The sequence below is a fragment of the Adiantum capillus-veneris genome, chromosome 18 (genome assembly GCF_014529385.1).
Source record: "Adiantum capillus-veneris isolate H3 chromosome 18, ASM1452938v2, whole genome shotgun sequence".
In the NCBI taxonomy this organism is placed as follows: Eukaryota; Viridiplantae; Streptophyta; class Polypodiopsida; order Polypodiales; family Pteridaceae; genus Adiantum; species Adiantum capillus-veneris.
This window is the reverse complement of record NC_140948.1, coordinates 86,741,613-86,758,150: the sequence shown is the minus strand read 5'-3', so window position 1 is coordinate 86,758,150 and position 16,538 is coordinate 86,741,613. Positions and strand designations below refer to the sequence as shown.

At 42.8% G+C, this 16,538-nt stretch overlaps 1 protein-coding gene across 3 annotated transcripts in view; it reads left to right on the top strand.

Moving 5' to 3' along the window:
• LOC147435979 (glycine-rich protein) overlaps positions 1-16,084 on the top strand; it is a 45,691-nt gene extending 29,607 nt beyond the window's left edge. Inside the window, exons 2-5 of one of the 3 annotated variants that reach the window (XM_086488886.1) lie at positions 15,338-15,427; positions 15,514-15,558; positions 15,644-15,710; positions 15,779-16,084. In XM_086488886.1, the coding sequence (XP_086345012.1) occupies positions 15,388-15,427; positions 15,514-15,558; positions 15,644-15,710; positions 15,779-15,866 (240 nt within the window). In that variant the 5' untranslated portion in view covers positions 15,338-15,387 and the 3' untranslated portion in view covers positions 15,867-16,084. Of the gene's footprint in view, positions 1-15,334; positions 15,428-15,513; positions 15,559-15,643; positions 15,711-15,778 lie in introns of all 3 variants that reach the window. The other 2 variants (XM_086488885.1, XM_086488884.1) reach the window with 2 other exon arrangements.
• Positions 16,085-16,538: the final 454 nt, after the last annotated feature.

Below are 16,538 nucleotides of genomic sequence, written 5' to 3'. Positions count from 1 at the left end.
GAGCATGCACGACATAGATTCAAACGAGGACGTTTGAGATTTCAAGAAGGGGGTATGTCACCAGCGTGTGACTACTATCTATCCTTTTTGTTTATTTCTTTCTTATTATTTATTCACCTTCACTTTTTGGAAACACCCCTTGGGAAATCTAACTGCCCTGCATTGCATAGCTAGTGTGGAATTGTCCAGAGGGAGTCCAGGCGTGAGGGCAAGAGAGCACTAAGGTTGGACAAAGACTATGGTTAGCCAAAGTGGGGTCATTGACTCGCCAAAGTGGAATCCTTTGCTACAGAGGCTATATTTCAGTTTTGGGTGTGGCTGCAGTGTACAAAGGGGGGCAGATGACCTAGAAAGATACAATGGCAGCATCTCCTAAAATTTAGGGAATTGCTATTTTGGGACCTGAAAATGTGTTTGCGTCATTACCTCCAGAATGACCTCCGGAATGACAAGGGGAACATTTTCTTACTCTGCCGTGAAGTCAACTGGGCAACCGGTTGGGAGATTTTTAGGCGGCAATCCCGAAACGGAAAAATGCTTGTAAATGTGCCAAGTGGCACCTTCTGGTGCACTTTCCTCATGCAACAAGAAGTGGCACTGAATTTAGGAGGAAGAAGGCTCATTTTTCAGTTTTGCCACAGGTTAAGAGCTATGGAGTGCTTCCTTTGCCTCCTATGTACAGTGCGGTGACAGGAGTGATGCCCTGCACGCTACGCACTGCCCTCTCTCTCCCCTATGGCAGTATGTTATGCCCCTCTAGTGGGCTTTTCAATTGACCAATGTACAGTTGTGTGGGTTCATGCGTGATTGCCGAGGCAAGAGCCTCTTGCACAGGTGTACTGGATTAGCTAGCAGCTAGTCCCCCGCAGGTACAGGTGAATTCGGAGAGGTTTCACGCCAAAAATCTCGTCCAATTCAAAGGGCAAGTAGCCCTACAGGTGCGGGAGCTCGAGGACTTGCTACAGATGTGACCGGCACGCGAAACGGAGCCCGAAACAGTAAATTACAGCCTGCTGTGTATTTTTGCAGGTTTAGGGTTTTGGCCCTAAACGGTCCCTAATACCCCCAGGAGGTTCGGGGACGCGAGGGGACCGTTGTACAGGTGATCTGGCGCATTTTCGGGGCTGAAAACATAGAATTCAGCGTGCTGCAGATTCTCGCCAGGTTTTGCAAAGTGCCCGTATGCGTCGGGAAAGTCATTCAATGCGTGGGAATACTGACTGTGAAGTGTCCTAGTACAGTTATGCTGTCGAAATCGGGCCGGAACAGTTGAAATTCAGCCAAGCTTGTGCGGGGCAGCTTGTAGGGAACCACAACGTTTATTCCCTCTTTTAATCAATAAAGAAATACTGAAAGGGGCGCCTAAGTTAGGGGCCAATCTGGTGTCGGTCTACTCATACAGGTGCAATCTAGCAGCCAGTATCCCTCTCCCCTTTGTTGTGTCTTGAAAGTACAGGTAAAGTGGGCGACAAATTAAATGGGTGAAAGCAAATAAGGTTTAAGTTCTACCGCCCTTTTTGAAAGTACAGGCCGGTTACAGACGCCTGATGAAACATCTGCTCAAGGAATCTTAGGAGGTCGGTTAACTCTTGAAGAACGAGCCGAATATGCAAGAGAAGGAAGATGTTTTGAATGTCACACTAAAGGTTACATAAAACAATTTGTCCTAAGAAAGTACCTAAAGAACCCACATAATTCACATCGTCTGTTAATGCACTTAGTGAGAACACTAACGTGTCCCAAGTTTCTCATGATCATGTAGATGAGTCTCTCATGCAGTGTTATGGTTATGTGAATAGTCAACACATTGTGATCTTGTTTGATTTCGGGTAGTATGCATGATGTGATTAGTGACTCTCGTGAAGAGCTCACGTTTAGGAGCTCTTCCCATAGATCCGATTATGATCTTTGGATTTGCTTCCGACATGCACTCTTCTTTCATGCATGAATGTCTTGATGTGAGTGTCAGTTCAAAATGTCGGTTTTCGTCGTAAGCTTGTGGTTTCTCCTCTCAAAAGACGTGATTTGATTTTTGGCATCAATTGGTTTAAAGGTTTCAATCCACGAATTGATTGAAAAGAAATTACACTCTCTCTCACAGTTGAAGGAGCACCTCCCATGGTTCTTCGTTGTGACACCAACATTCAGTCTTTGCCATTAATTGATCACTCTCATGTTTCGAAAGAGGATAAAACACTTAGTCTTATAGTTTCTCTCAGTATACAGTCCCACATTCCAGAAAGAATGAGTCATTGCATGAAAAGGAATCTCTTTCTGTCATTCCTTCTCCTATGCACGACACACATTTTTTGCATGATAAAACTGTGATTGTTCGTCAGGATCATCAAGCCTTCACGTTGCTCCAGTCTGTATTGAGTACACCTTGGGGTGACCGTCAAGCTAGATGGTTCCAATCTTGTGAGCAATTTGGTGGTTTGAACGATTGTGTTTCTCGTAAAGCTAACCTCATTGCAGATACGATCAGTCAAGCAGGACCGATCTTGGCTCTCGAGTCGAGGTCCAAAGAACCCACTGATGAAGTATTTTGTGTTTGCATGATTAGTCAGTATGCATTGTCCGAGTCTCTCATTCGTGACGGTCTCTTGTACTTTTGTCACCGTCTTTATGTGTTACCTTCTCATAGGAACTCCATATTGCACAATGCACATGATTCACCCACGGAGGAGCACGGATGTATGCAGATCACTCCAGAAAAGATAAAGAGTTTGCTTTCAAGGACTTCACGATGTTTCACCATTGTAGATCATGTCGATTGGTTTTGCATGTTCATTCCTTGGCATGACACAGTCACAGCAAAAGCACGAGCACGATTGTCCATCAAGCATTGGCATTTCTGTGGTTTGTCATAGTCGATAGCTTTAGTTCGAAAAGTCAAGTTTCAGTCACACTATTGGCACGTGTTTGGTGAACGATTTGACACTCCGTCACATTGTTCATCTGCATTTCATGCACATTCATTTAGGAAGAATAGTTTTTTTTCAGTCACTCAACAAGGAACATATATTTTTATGATTTTTTGTTTGAAGTGGTTTCAGTGATATTCCTCAGAGGAGATTCTTGAAGAAGGTGAACCCGAGATCGTAGACTAAGTTGAAGACACATGGAGCCGCAACAGATTACTATGTGTCGCTTTTGGTTCGTCTCAAAGAAGCAAGCATTGCAGACTTTCCTGAAGTTCAAGTATCGTGCGATGTCGTGCCGTGGCACATGCATAATGTGAAACTAAATTATCTACCTCACTCTCAATGCTTTTTCTATATGGGACCAAATGCTATGATGTACATAGTGTGATATATGCGAAAATAGATGTCACGGTTGCAGCTCTGTATATACCTTGCGAGCATAGCGAGTCCCTCGACGTGGCACTATGGCATGCTTTTTCACATACATATATTCCTATTTTGCTTTATAAATGTACAAATGTCAAGTGTATTGAAGTGGCACGTTCGTTTTGTCTAGAAAGTTCAATGTGGGCGATCTCGGTTAAAAATAGTAGGTTTCATGCGCAGGCGGAAGAGATGCATCCAAAGTGCTTGTCAAGTGGTAAAATGAGGTTCGAGATGAAATTTAAGGCCAATGGGATTTTTCCACAATTTTAGGGATTTTCCCCAGCTCGTTTGGGCTTTTTATGGGCAAAAAAGGGCATTTTTGGGCTAAAAATGATCAAAAATGGTAAAAAAAGACCCAAAATTGGTAAAAATGGCTCAAAATGCCACATCACTCACGGTGCTGTGACTATGAGTAGTAAGGGAGCATTTTGAAACATGAAGATCAACACTACAAGCTCCTCTGTGAAGGGATACAAAGCCTGCACCTAAGGTATGCTAGTGCAGTCCCGTGCTGTTCCAACCCTGTATTCGAGGCTGTGAGGCCACCAATTAGGGTTTCCCCTCTTCAAATAACCACTTGGGAATGAATAATGAAGTTCTGAAGCTTCCATGGAATGGCTACGACGGAGAATTGAAGCGTTTGCATAGGGTTTTTATCAAGGCGAAAGAGCATTGCAATTGTGTAATTGGCAGTGAGGCTACACCAAATCATCACACACACAAGAGTTTTGAGTTGATCTTAGTTCTTTTTCAAAAAGAAGCTTTTATGGTTGGAGTTTTGTTCTTTTTTAGTGTGTTTTTGGCTTCAAATCATCTACGCCTTGCTTGATTTTGCTGTGAACTCTCACAGTCAGAGATCCGGCGCTTTCCTAGCTGCACTCCGCACTTCTTGACAAAAGTTTGGTGAACCCGACGCGAAGTAGGCTAGGGTGAGGGTTCAAAAGCTTCATTGAAGTTATCAAAAGAAAGTTTTAAAGCTATGAAGCAACAAGAGCAACATGGGGTTCTGTTTGATCCTGTCACAATGCAAATGTTTCAAGCTTTTGCGATGTTTATGCAGCAGCAGCAAGCTGCAGAAAGGAGGGAGCTTTCCTCAACTAAAGCGCTTCAATCTGTGGTGAAGAAAATGGACCAATTTAAAGGTAAAGATGTAACAAAGTATCTTTGTGGATATATAAAAGGAGATGGAGCTTCATCGAGTGCCCGAAGCAGAGATGGTGCAAAGTTTTGAACTAGCTGTGGTTCCCGAAATTAGAGAGCATGTAAGGGGAATTAGAAATGAGCATGGGGCAACTTGGGAAGCATTCAAATTAGCCTTGAAAGAAGATTATTTCATGGAAGACTCCGAAAGGGTGACAAAGAGGACTTTTCTAGAGTGGGTAGTTCGGCCAAAAGAGGGACTTTCGCCTACCGAACTGCAAAGGGAATTTGAACGCCGCTATGATCAACTTTCAAGGACTGACAAGGCTACCCTAAACTCAAAGAAGACAGAGCTCTTTTTGCAAGCTGCAGGCAAAGAGATTCAAGAGAAGTTAGAGTTACTGCTTGAGGATAAGGATGCGGAACAGGGATTAAAGACTGATTGGAATGAGGTCGAAGATGCAATTTCATTGCTAGCCAAGCGACAACGACGAAGAGACAAGATGATCATCAACCCTAGTCAAGTCCCAAGTGTTCCCAAGAGTCCCATGAAGCCTGTGATTGTGGTTCCAAAGAGTGACAAATCCATCCTCGATGATATTGTTAAGGGAATGCAAGAATTGAAGTTAAAGCTTACAAGGTTAGAAGAGAAGGGGCAACCATCAGGTCAATCTACAGTGCAACGACCTCAAAGCAGAGAAGGTTTTGTGAATAGATGCATATGGTGTGATAGTACTGACCATGGAAGGAGGGATTGTGAAAGTTTCAAAGATGCTTTTACAAAGGAGCTTGTTTTCTTTAAAGATGGCAAAATTCATTTAAGTGAAAGAGGTAAGCTCTTGGGTACAAACTTTGGCAAAGGTGGAATGAAGAAGCTAATCGAGGACATGGCTACTAGCCGTGCCATCTCAATGGTTGAGGCAGCTGCCTATGGGTTAAAGGTGGAACCTGTTAAGTAGAAAGGAGTCAAGGTTGGAGAAGAAGCATCTAATGGGATTGGAGAACTGTGGCCATGGGCAATAGAGTCTACTGTGAAAGGTAAAATGACTAAAGAGGTTTTACATGAAGCTGGAGACTGCATTCGGCTAGAAACAGGTTGGAACGACCCTATTACTCTTTGTCAATGCATGCATACATTGCCAAATGTCAAGCCAATGAGACCGTTGTCGAAGAGAAATGTAGGCGTGAGAATGGGGATGAAGGGCCTTCAAAACAGGCGACGAGGAGTGGGGGAAAAAATGACACAGTGCCTCCTAGATCACTTTCCCCGCAACAGATGCCTGTCCCCGAAGTGCCTATGCAAGAAGCCTCTAAAGAAAAGAAGAAGGATGCAACAAAATCCAAAGCAAAGGGTCCGGCCTACAAGCTCCAATCTGAAATAGAGGTGGCAACAGACCTCAAAAAGATTTTGGAAGAGAGGATTTTGAACAGTAAGGTGGAATTTACGTTGGGTGAGGTCCTTGCAATAATGAAAAGGGAGTTCCATGAAGAGATAATGGATATCATCAAGAGGAAGCGACAGTCTCTTACTGAATCTATCCATGTATAGGGTGAAGAAGAGACTTTAAATACACAAGGAGTACAGGTCTATGGTGAGCAAGGTGACCAAACTATTGTTGGATGTTACAAGTCTAGGGGAGGAGTATAATAGGTTCACTTCTTGGATGAGGAAGATGAAGTCGAGACCACTCACAAGAGTTACTACTTGAAGAGTCACTGGGCAAGAGCAACTACTGAGACCCTAGTGAAAGTGGGAGACTTAGAAGAGCCATACATTGCGCTGATAGATCATGGGTCAGAAATTAATCTTATGTCAAAGAGTTTATATCAAAAGGGAAAATGGCTAATTGATATAAATCATGGATGGATGATCTGTGCAGCAAACAACTCATTAGGAGAGTTGTACGGAGCTTGTCCAAATGTAAAGGTGACTATAGGAGATGTGAAAGATTACCAAAATTTCTTTGTACAGGAGATGTCTACATACCCTCTTATCCTTGGGCAGCTATACATCATTGCTACTCGCATGGAAACCAAGGTAATGGACGATGGGTCAGCTTATGCTAGGATAAGGAGCAGGGATGGGAAGCCTGTAGTACAATTCCTTACTATTTGTGTGGACCATGAAAGGAACCGTGAAAGTCTTAGAGAGCAATCCTTGCCAAAGACAAACAAAGAATTCAAGGATTACAGGGATATGAGGGTTTTGGCCATGTACCATTGTAGATCGGGATTGCAGTGGTACAAGAAGAGAAAAGTTCTCGCATGATGTAATGCAAAGGAAACATTTTCTTCAGGTTTTGTAGGATTAACAGACTATGGATCTATTGCTTTTACAAAGTGTGAGGACTTAAAGCGGGGTGAACGACAATATGTAAATAGTGTACAAAGAGGTTTGAAGATGAATGGTTTGCTAGAAAATGATGAATGCATTACAGGAGTATTTGATGAGTGTTCGTTTGTGGATACTATGCAAGACTTGGAGTCTTTAGCGGATTGCAATTTGCGTATGGAAAGTGAGGTTGTGAAAGTTTGCTCAATAGAAATGTATAAAGTCATTGAGGATTTCAAAAATGCTCAAGGTGTTGATGTACGAGTAGTGGCATTACCTCTACCAAAAGACTGTACGGATAAGATGGATCAAGCTGCTTTGCAACCTAGTCTTCGTGAGCCGAGCAAGATTGGACATACGTTTACACATGATACTTTGAAGGAGTTAAAAATTGGTTGCAAGGACAGTTTGACAAATGTTGAAAGAGTATGCTTTGAAGAAATGCTTGCCAAACATGGAAAGGCTTTTGCATTCGAGGCGCATGAGATAGGATGTGTTGATCCATCCATTGTTGCTCCAATGGTGATCTTCACTATCCCTCATGTACCTTGGAACTTGAGGCCTATTCCAATTCCAAAGGCTCATTTGCCAAAACTCATTGAGCTGCTTAATGAAAAGATGAAGATGGGTATTTTGGAGCCTTCTTGTGCTCCATATTCAAACAGGTGGTTCATAGTTCCAAAGAAAAATGGTTCTTTACGCTTTATTCAAGATATGCAACTTGTAAATAAGGTGACAATCAGAAATGTGGATACAGGGCCAGTTGTAGATGAATTTGCAGAGGCATTTGCAGGAAGGGCAATATATTCTATGGGAGATTTGTACTCAGGGTATAATCAGTTCCAACTAGCAATGGAAAGCATGGACCTGACTACCATGAGGACACCTTTGGGCCTGGTAAGGTTGTGCACCCTACCTCAGGGAGCAACTAATTCAATTGCACATATGATGAATGGTATGAACAAAGTCTTACATAACTTCATACTTCAAACTACAATGCCTTTCCTTGATGATGTGCCAATCAAAGGATGTGATGTAGGTGATATAGATGTGGCTCTGGACTCGAGGGGGTGTCGCAAGTATGTGGCAAACCATATCAATGATTGTGATAAGATCTTGTCAAGGTTGGAAGAAGTGAACCTTACCTTGTCTGGCCAAAAGTTAGTGTTTGGTGTGAATGAAGTTCTTATTGTAGGACATATGTGTGGGCCATATGGTAGAAGGCCTTGTCCTGCAAAGATTGATGTAATTCAAAGAATGAAAGAGAAATGCATAAATTCACTGAGGTTCGAAGGTTCTTGGGTACATGCGTGTTTTATGTTATCTGGATTCCACATTATGCACATGTAGCAGAGCCTTTGTATCAACTTTTGAGAAAGAACCAAAAGTTTCAATGGGAAGAAATGCATACACATGCCATGAGGAAATTAAAGACGTTGTTGCTTATGTCACCAACTTTTAGGAAAGTAAACTATGATTGTGGAAGACATGTGATTGTGACAGTAGACACTAGCCCCACAGGAATTGGATGGGCGATTGACCAAGATGATGAAGATGGTAAACGATATGTAGTGATATTTGGAGCAAAAGTCCTAAGTGCTCGTCAACGCAATTATCCACAGGTGAAAAGGGAATTATGGGGAGCAATTACGGCCCTGAAATGCGATAAAGAGTATTTGATAGGTGCAAATGTAATAGTGGAGACTGATTGTCTACCTCTTCTTGGAATGATCACAAGCTGCTCAACTCCTGATATTGCTATATTGAGATAGATTGCCTACATAAAGTCCTTAAATCTAGAATTTAAGCATATTGCAGGGAAAGATAATCCAGTTGCGGATATGCTTTCAAGAGCAAGGTATGAAAATGAAGAAGAAATGGTTATTGAGGGTGATGATGTAGGCACAAGGTTTTATTGTAGCTCTTATGCAAAGGGTGATCATGTTTGCTTGTCAAATGCACTTGAGTCATTTACAGAGGACCTATATCAAGGTGACTGGTTGCTCATTGGACGCTATTTGAGAACTTTGACAAAGCAAGAAGGGTGGACAGATCAAGAGTTCAAAAGAATACGCAGAGAAGCCTATGGATACTTTTTGAAAGATGGATACTTGTGGAAACATCTGAAACAAAGAAATGGGATGCCGTTTAGAGTTGTGAATGATAAGGATGCTCAAAATGAGCTTATGAAAAAGTTTCATGAGAGTCTTTATGCTGGACGTAGAGGTGTATGGGCCACCTTATTTAAAATGAAAGAGAGGTATTGGTGGAAAGGTATGTATAAAGATGTATCTCACTTTGTGGAGTCTTGTGAAACTTGTCAAATGTATTAAAATGTACGTCATCGTGATGGGTTGCACCCTACTTACCCATTGGCCATGCACTACAAGTGGGTAGTAGATCTGGTTACAATGCCATTGGGTTTATGGCAAATGAGATACATAGTGTTTGCACGAGGAGACTTAACTGATCAGGTTGAAGGTCGTGCTCTAAGAACAAAAAGCACAGAAGGGATATGTAAGTTCCTCTTGGATGATGTAACTAGCCGTTATGGTTGTGTTGGGAAAATAACAGCGGATAAGGGTGAGTTGGATGGTGACAAAGCAAGGGATTTTTTCTCTAGATTGGGCATTAAACTCGCTCTCACTACTGCATACAATCCTGAAGGGAATGGTAAATCAGAACGTGGGCATCCTCCTATCATTAAAGCTGTGGCTAAGGCATGCAAAGGTAAAATGGGAGAGTGGCCTAGGTTATTGCCTTATGCTTTATGGGCTGATCGCACAACTCATAGCTCAGTAACTGGTTATATGCCTTTTGAGTTGATGTATGGTCAGAAACCTATAATGCCAATTGAGGATGTAATTCCCACATGGAATGTATTGTCTTGGGAAAATGGAATGAGTAGGGAAGACCTTCTTGCTTTGCATACAACAATTAGTAAGAAGACCTCAAGATATTGAGATTGCAATAGCACGATTAAAAGATGCAAGGTTGAAGAATAAGGACAGATTTGATAAAAGGCACATGCTCAGACCTAGAGCTATTTGTAACAGACTTGGATACTCCAAGTCAAGAATCAATCGCGACAGCACCAAATAACCACTTCAAAAAATTTCACAGATCACAATAGATTTGCACTGGCCTGGCCCGGTAGAGTTCCGTGCCTAGAGATATTGGCCCCATAGACTGGCGTCCCTTTCGGTATTTCTTTTTGTATTAAATCAATGTCAAAGTTAGGGTTTCCCTCTCAGACTCTGTGTCCAGATTCTCTGAGAAGTGAGGCCCTCACCGCGTATATAAAAATTACAAGCGATGCCCAAAAGCAGAGCCCCAAAAGCTTTCAGTCAAAAGCAGTTTCTCTCTCTCTCTCTCTCAATGAGAGCAAAATAAAGCAATTGATCTCTCTCTCTCTCTCTCTCTCTCTCTCTCTCTCTCTCTCTCTCTTGCCAAGGCGTAAAGGAAAAAGCAAGAATTGCGTCGCTGGCTTTTTTCCCACTTCCGTCAATCACGCCGCAAATCCCGGAACTGTTGCCACGTGGCATTTCCCGCCTGATTAGGGTTTCCAGCCAACAGTTAGGGTTAGGGTTTTCAGAAATTAGGGTTTTCTGAAAATTAGGGCTTTTGGCAGAAATTAGGGTTTTTGTTGTCGGTAGCCACGTCATCACTTTGTGACATACCCCCCTCTTGAAAGCATTGTGGTCGACCACGATTACGCCTGCAAAACCGACAAAAGCCATAAACCGTCTTAGCAGACACTGACTGTTAGTACCTACATACTAGGAACGCACATCTAGCACATGTACCAAATCGACAGTCACATCACACGACATCACAGGATATCACTAGACATCACAGGACATTCAACATTCATTCGGATCTTAGACCATGATTTATCGGCAATGTAGCTAGCAATCTCATCTAGGTCCAATCGGGACCTCATCGATGTCCGATTGACTAACCCCTATTGCAACCATGTCTATTTGAGATCAATCAGACCAAAATGCTGTAGTCATTTCGTCTATCAATTCCTGCACTTACGAGAAGTCAAGAACAAATCAGTATCATAATCAGGAATTCCATTTCATTAAAGTCATACAGCAGAATACTGTCAGCTTTCAGTATCCCTGAAGCTCAAAGAGACATCAGTGACTCTAGTATCTAAATCAAGGCATCTGTTGACAAAGGAGCGGAGCGACTCCCCTCTTGTGCATCCCACTGCACCAGATCTCCGGCCAAGCTGAATTCTGGGTTCAGTTTGGAGTCGACTATTCTAAACCAAAAGCATCGAGGTAAAGTTTCATAATCTGAGGAGTATCTGCTAGGTCCTCCTCCTCCATCCACTACGCATCCAATGCAGGATAGTTCTTGAACTTAACCAAGAACCGCCTTCGGACTTTACCTTTTGTCTTCGTATCTTTATGTACCAAAATCTGTTCAAGAACAAGGATCTCCTCGTTTTCTTCCACTTCGGGTTGCTCATCAGGCTCCCCATCATCAGGCACATCACCCTTAAAAAGGTTTCAAGAGACTCACATGGAATACATTGTGAATCCTCCAAGTATCTGGCAGTTTCAATCGGAAGGAGACATCATTTATCATTTCAGTGATCTGGAAAGGTCCGTAGTATCGCATACTAAGCTTTGGAAAAAGCCTCTCCTTTCCCTTTTTCTTTCTTAGGCATGCCTTCTCAAAACGTAAGAGCACCCAATCATTTCAAGTCGCGACGATGGCGATCCGCTACCTTTTTCTGTCGTTCTTGAGACTTGTGCAAAGTCTCGCGAACCTTGGCAAAAGCCGTATCCAAATCTCTCGTATATTCATCCGCTTCAAAGATCTTATCTTTTGTGCTTAGGAAGGGTGGAACCTTCGCAACACCTTCAACAATCTCAAATGGCGCCTTCCCCGTCGAAGAGTGTATTGTGTTATTGTAGGCAAATTCCACCAAAGGTAAGTACTTTTCCCATTGAGTCTTCTAATCAGAGATATAAGACTTCAATAAATCTAGAACCATTGAATTTGCAATCTCAGATTGCCCATCAGTCTGCGGGTGGAACGATGACGAGAACTGCAACGGCGTGCCAATGTTCTCTCAAATTGCCTTCCAAAACAAACTCGTAAATCTGGGGTCTTTGTCGGAGACAATCGTCTCAGGTATGCCATGGAATCTGAAGATCTAGGCCACAAACAGTCTCGCTAAGTGATCCGGCTTGACTATTTTCTTCATTGGAATGAAATGAGCCTGTTTGCTAAATCTGTCAATAACAGTCGAGATACCATCGTGACCACTTTGTGTTCTTGGGAGATCAAAAATGAAATCCATCGCAATACTTTCCCGGGGGCGGGTGGGTATGGGTAAAGGTTGTAACAATCCTTGTGCCTTATGCCTGTCGAACTTGACCTTCTGGCATACTAAGCAACTACGCACAAACTCTTCCACATTCTTTTTGAGTCTCGGCCAAAAGAAGTATCTCTCTACCCCCTTCATGGTGGTAGCAATGCCACGATGACTCGTAAAAGGTGGACAGTGGCATTCAGTCATAACCTTTTCCCTCAATGGTTGTGTAACGCACAACAGTCTTTCTCATCAAGTAGCCTTCCCGAATGGAGTATCCTGCTACTGTCTCCCCATCCCGTATCCTCGTGAAAATATCTGCAAAATTTGTATCTGTGGCATACTGATCGACTATATCCTCGAAGCTCCTATGATGTATCGTAGAAATAGCCAGAACCAACGGCTTCCGAGACAAAGCATCTGCCACCACATTCTTCTGTCCTTGCACATGGACAATCTGGAAGTGAAACTGTGACAAGATGTTCGCCCACCGCATTTGCTTTTCCGAAAGCTGCTTCTGTGACAAGAAGTAGCGCAAACTCTGATGGTCTGTAAAGACAGTAAACTCCGCTCCGAGTAGGTAATGCCGCCACTGAGTAAGAGCATGGATAACCGCCAAAAGCTCTTTCTCATATATCTGTGCTGTCATCTCCGGCCTAGAGAACAATCGGCTCTCGTAAGCAATGACATGGCCTTCTTGCATCAAGACCGCACCCAGACTACGACCACAAGCATCACAATATACTTCAAATGACTTCTGCAAATCTGGCAAAGTCAAAACTGGTCCCGTAGTCAATTTCTCTTTCAATGTTTGAAAGGCAGTCACCTCTGTGGATTCCCACGAGAAAGGGACTCCTTTCTGTGTCAAGACATGCAAAGGGGAAGCAACCTCTGGACATTCTTCAAATCGGGCAAATCATGTATAGTCTCTATCTTGGCCGGAACCATTTGCACTCTTGCTGCTAAGACAGTGTCCCAAAAAGTGCATCTCTGGTAGGAAAAATTCACTTTTCTTTGCATTAATCACTAACTTGTGATCTCGTAATGCCTAAAGGACCTGAAGCAGATGATCTTTGTGTTCTGCCTCATTCTTGGAGATAACAATGATGTCGTCAAAGAAAGTGCCAACAAATAGCTTGTACTCTCGAAAAATCCTGTCCATCATCCGGTTAAATGTCGCAGGAGCATTGGTTAAGCCGAAAGGCATCACCAAAAACTCAAATAACCCAAAAGTAGTCCGAAAGGCTGTTTTGTAGACGTCTCTCGGCGCGATTCGGATCTGATGATATCCACTCTTCAAGTCAATCTTGCTAAAACACGAGGATCCTTGTAACCTGTCGAGTATATCATCGATCCTAGGAATCGGAAATCTATTCTTGATGGTGATTTTGTTGAGAGCTCTATAATCGATGCACATCCTCCAAGATCTGTGTTTCTTCAAAACCAACAACACTTGAGAGCAATCCCACATCGAGAAGGATCCAAAGGTGCATCAAATTAGCCTCGGAGGTGCCTGGTCTTGAGGAGTTACCGCGGCGACATTCACCATTCAAGTCTGGAGAGTCTACACTTGAGATATTGCATGTGTGTACACTCCATTTACGCAATCTAAAGCTAATACCACATCAGAAACGGTGTGGGGGGCCCTTGAGAGGGTTGGTTGGGACCCCATCTGGTGTCATTCTCCTCTTCTCTCTCTCTCTCTCTCTCTCTCTCTCCACATCTCTACCGCACTGTCTCATTCCCTCTCTTCAGGCAAAGGGAAAAGGAACCATCATTCAAGCTAAAAGGAATCGTTAACGCAAGGAAAGAAAGGAAAGGATTTGTGGAAGTGTATAACCTAGATCTTCACCATTTCAATTCCGTTGCACTTGACAACAATCTACTGGTTGTGTTACTGGAAGTGCAGTGGAGGTGAAGTATTGTTTGATGTCACAGGTTGTTGAGCCCAATTTTGGAGAGGAGGCTACGTTTCAACCTCAGTGGATAGTGGCTATGATGTCTTCTATTGAGGAAACTCATAGTTTGGAGCATTTATCACTTAGATATATAGAGGAGGATCTTCATGTGGACCAACCCTTTCATGTAAAACCATCTTGCTACTGCACCTTCAACTCCTGCAACTATTTATTCAGAATCTCAGAGTCGTGTTCGTGGACGGACTAAGCACATTGATGTTCGTTATCACTTTGTTCGGGATTGCACTCAGCATGGTTGGACAGATTGGACTATTGTCTCACCATCGACTAAGCGATTGATGTTCATTACCACTTTGTTCGGGATTGCACTCAGCATGGTTGGACAGATTGGACTATTGTCTCACCATCGACATCTTCTGACCAAACCTCTTCTTTGCCCTAGAGTGGATTATTTTCTTTAGCCATGTGGAGTTGCATGACCCATATGGCGTTGCAGAGGAAATGTTGCAAATATGTCATCGCTAATTGGCGGCATTCTAGGTTGCATGTCATGCATGGCCAGATTGGCCTTGCATATGCATTTTAGTCCATGCTGGTCCATTATCATTGTCTTGGACCTTTTATTAGTGAATTGACTTTTTTTGGTCCAATTGCCCCATGTTTAGATGAGGTGGCTTATTAGTTGGGCGCCGCCTCAGATCTGGTCTCAGTTTAGGGCCCCCCACTTTTTGCCCACCTCTAGGTCACCTTTGCAAATTGCCAGAGAGCTCCATTGTATCAGCTCACCCTTTGTATTCCCTTTGTATCAGCTTTCACCCCACCCCTACCCACTATTTTCTTTTCAGTTCTTTGTACTTTTTGTACCCAGACCTGGTATTAGATTCACCACATGCAACCTTTTGGTCTCATAGGTCATTTTGGCCTTTTGAAGACGTTAATATTACATTTCATTTCATTTTCATGTCTCTCTCTCTCTCTCTCTCTTCTTCTTCTTCTTCTCTCAATGTTTGTCTCCTCTATCTGCTCTCCTCTCTTCATTCCTTCATCCTCGTCCTCATGTTTATGTGTCAGGCTTACGATAGTTTTCCATAGAGTGGATACTGCTTGGGCAAAGTTTGCGGTAATAAATCAATGAAGACTTCAAAATTTCGCTTTATACTCCACCTTTCAATAGCAATTGCTTTTGTCTCGCAATGCTTGCATCTTCCTTTGTATAGATGATGTAAATGCAATAGTCATTCTGCCATGATGTTTGTAGCAGCCTGTTGGACACACTAAACACATAGGAGAGGACAGCCAGTTCAAGTAGTCATGGTGCTCACCAATTTCAAGGGCTCTGGTGTTGGATTTGGTAAGCCTTAATCACTTGGGACATGGTTGCGTGTTAAGCATGTTACTATATTGCTTGGTGCTCTGAAGGTCTGCCTTGTGTTGTAGGATTCGGAGTTGGCTGTGGATTTGGGTTCGGGTGGGGCTTTGGAGGTAAAAAAGACTTGGGGCATCGGAGTTATCTCACTCTTGCACCACATGTGCTTGCCAAAAATTGAGTAATTTTTTGCTTTTGCAGGGTCTTCTGTGCAATTTCTTGGTCTTGGTGTTGGTAAGCTTCATGCATCTACACTCACACATATCAGGTATCTTATTTTATCTGTTGTTTTCTCTCTATAAATTAGATCTTGCCGGATCTGTCTGCTTGTTGTAGGTGGAGGTTGTGGCGTCGGTGTAGGCCTGGGCTGGGGATTTGGAGCTGCACATGGTGCACATTATGTGGACTCGAAACTTACATTTGAAGGCATAGATTTTGAGAAGCACAAGTCCAAAGAAAGCATTGAAGAAGCTGTGAAACCTGAATGAGTTGTCGTCTTTGACTCACAAGAGAAGGGAAGCTTTGGTGCTTGTATGCTTTACCCAAATAACAATGGTTTTCCGGTAGAGCTCATATGGGTTGTGTATTGAAGATAGTAATGTTTTTTGGTTTGGAGCCAGAAGTCTAGGTATTTGAGCGCGATGTGAAAGGTCAAGTTTGGAGATAGGGCAAATGCATCATTTCTTCTCTGCAATTTGTGTATGTTAACAGGATTGTTGGTCTAGGCATGTGAGTTAGCTTATCAAAGAGCACAAGTCTTCAAATTTTTTGGAGACTCCAAATCATAGCCAGATGCTTTGCCTAACAGGCTTTTTTGTGTTGGGTAATCAAGAGCTTTGGAAATGCTCCAATGCCCTAAGGGAAGAAATGTGTGTAAACTGAGGGAAGAGAAGACATGACTGGAAGCCTTAGCTCTCTAGCAGGGAATAATTTTTGGCTTTTCTTCATTTGATAGCAGCACAGCAAACCTAAAATTCTTCTCTTATAAATGTTTTAACCTGAATATGTCTTATTCTCCGAGTCAAGCCTATCGCTCCTAGTAGTGATTCACGTGATGTATAAGCAATCATAAGATGGGCATAGCTCCCACGCACAT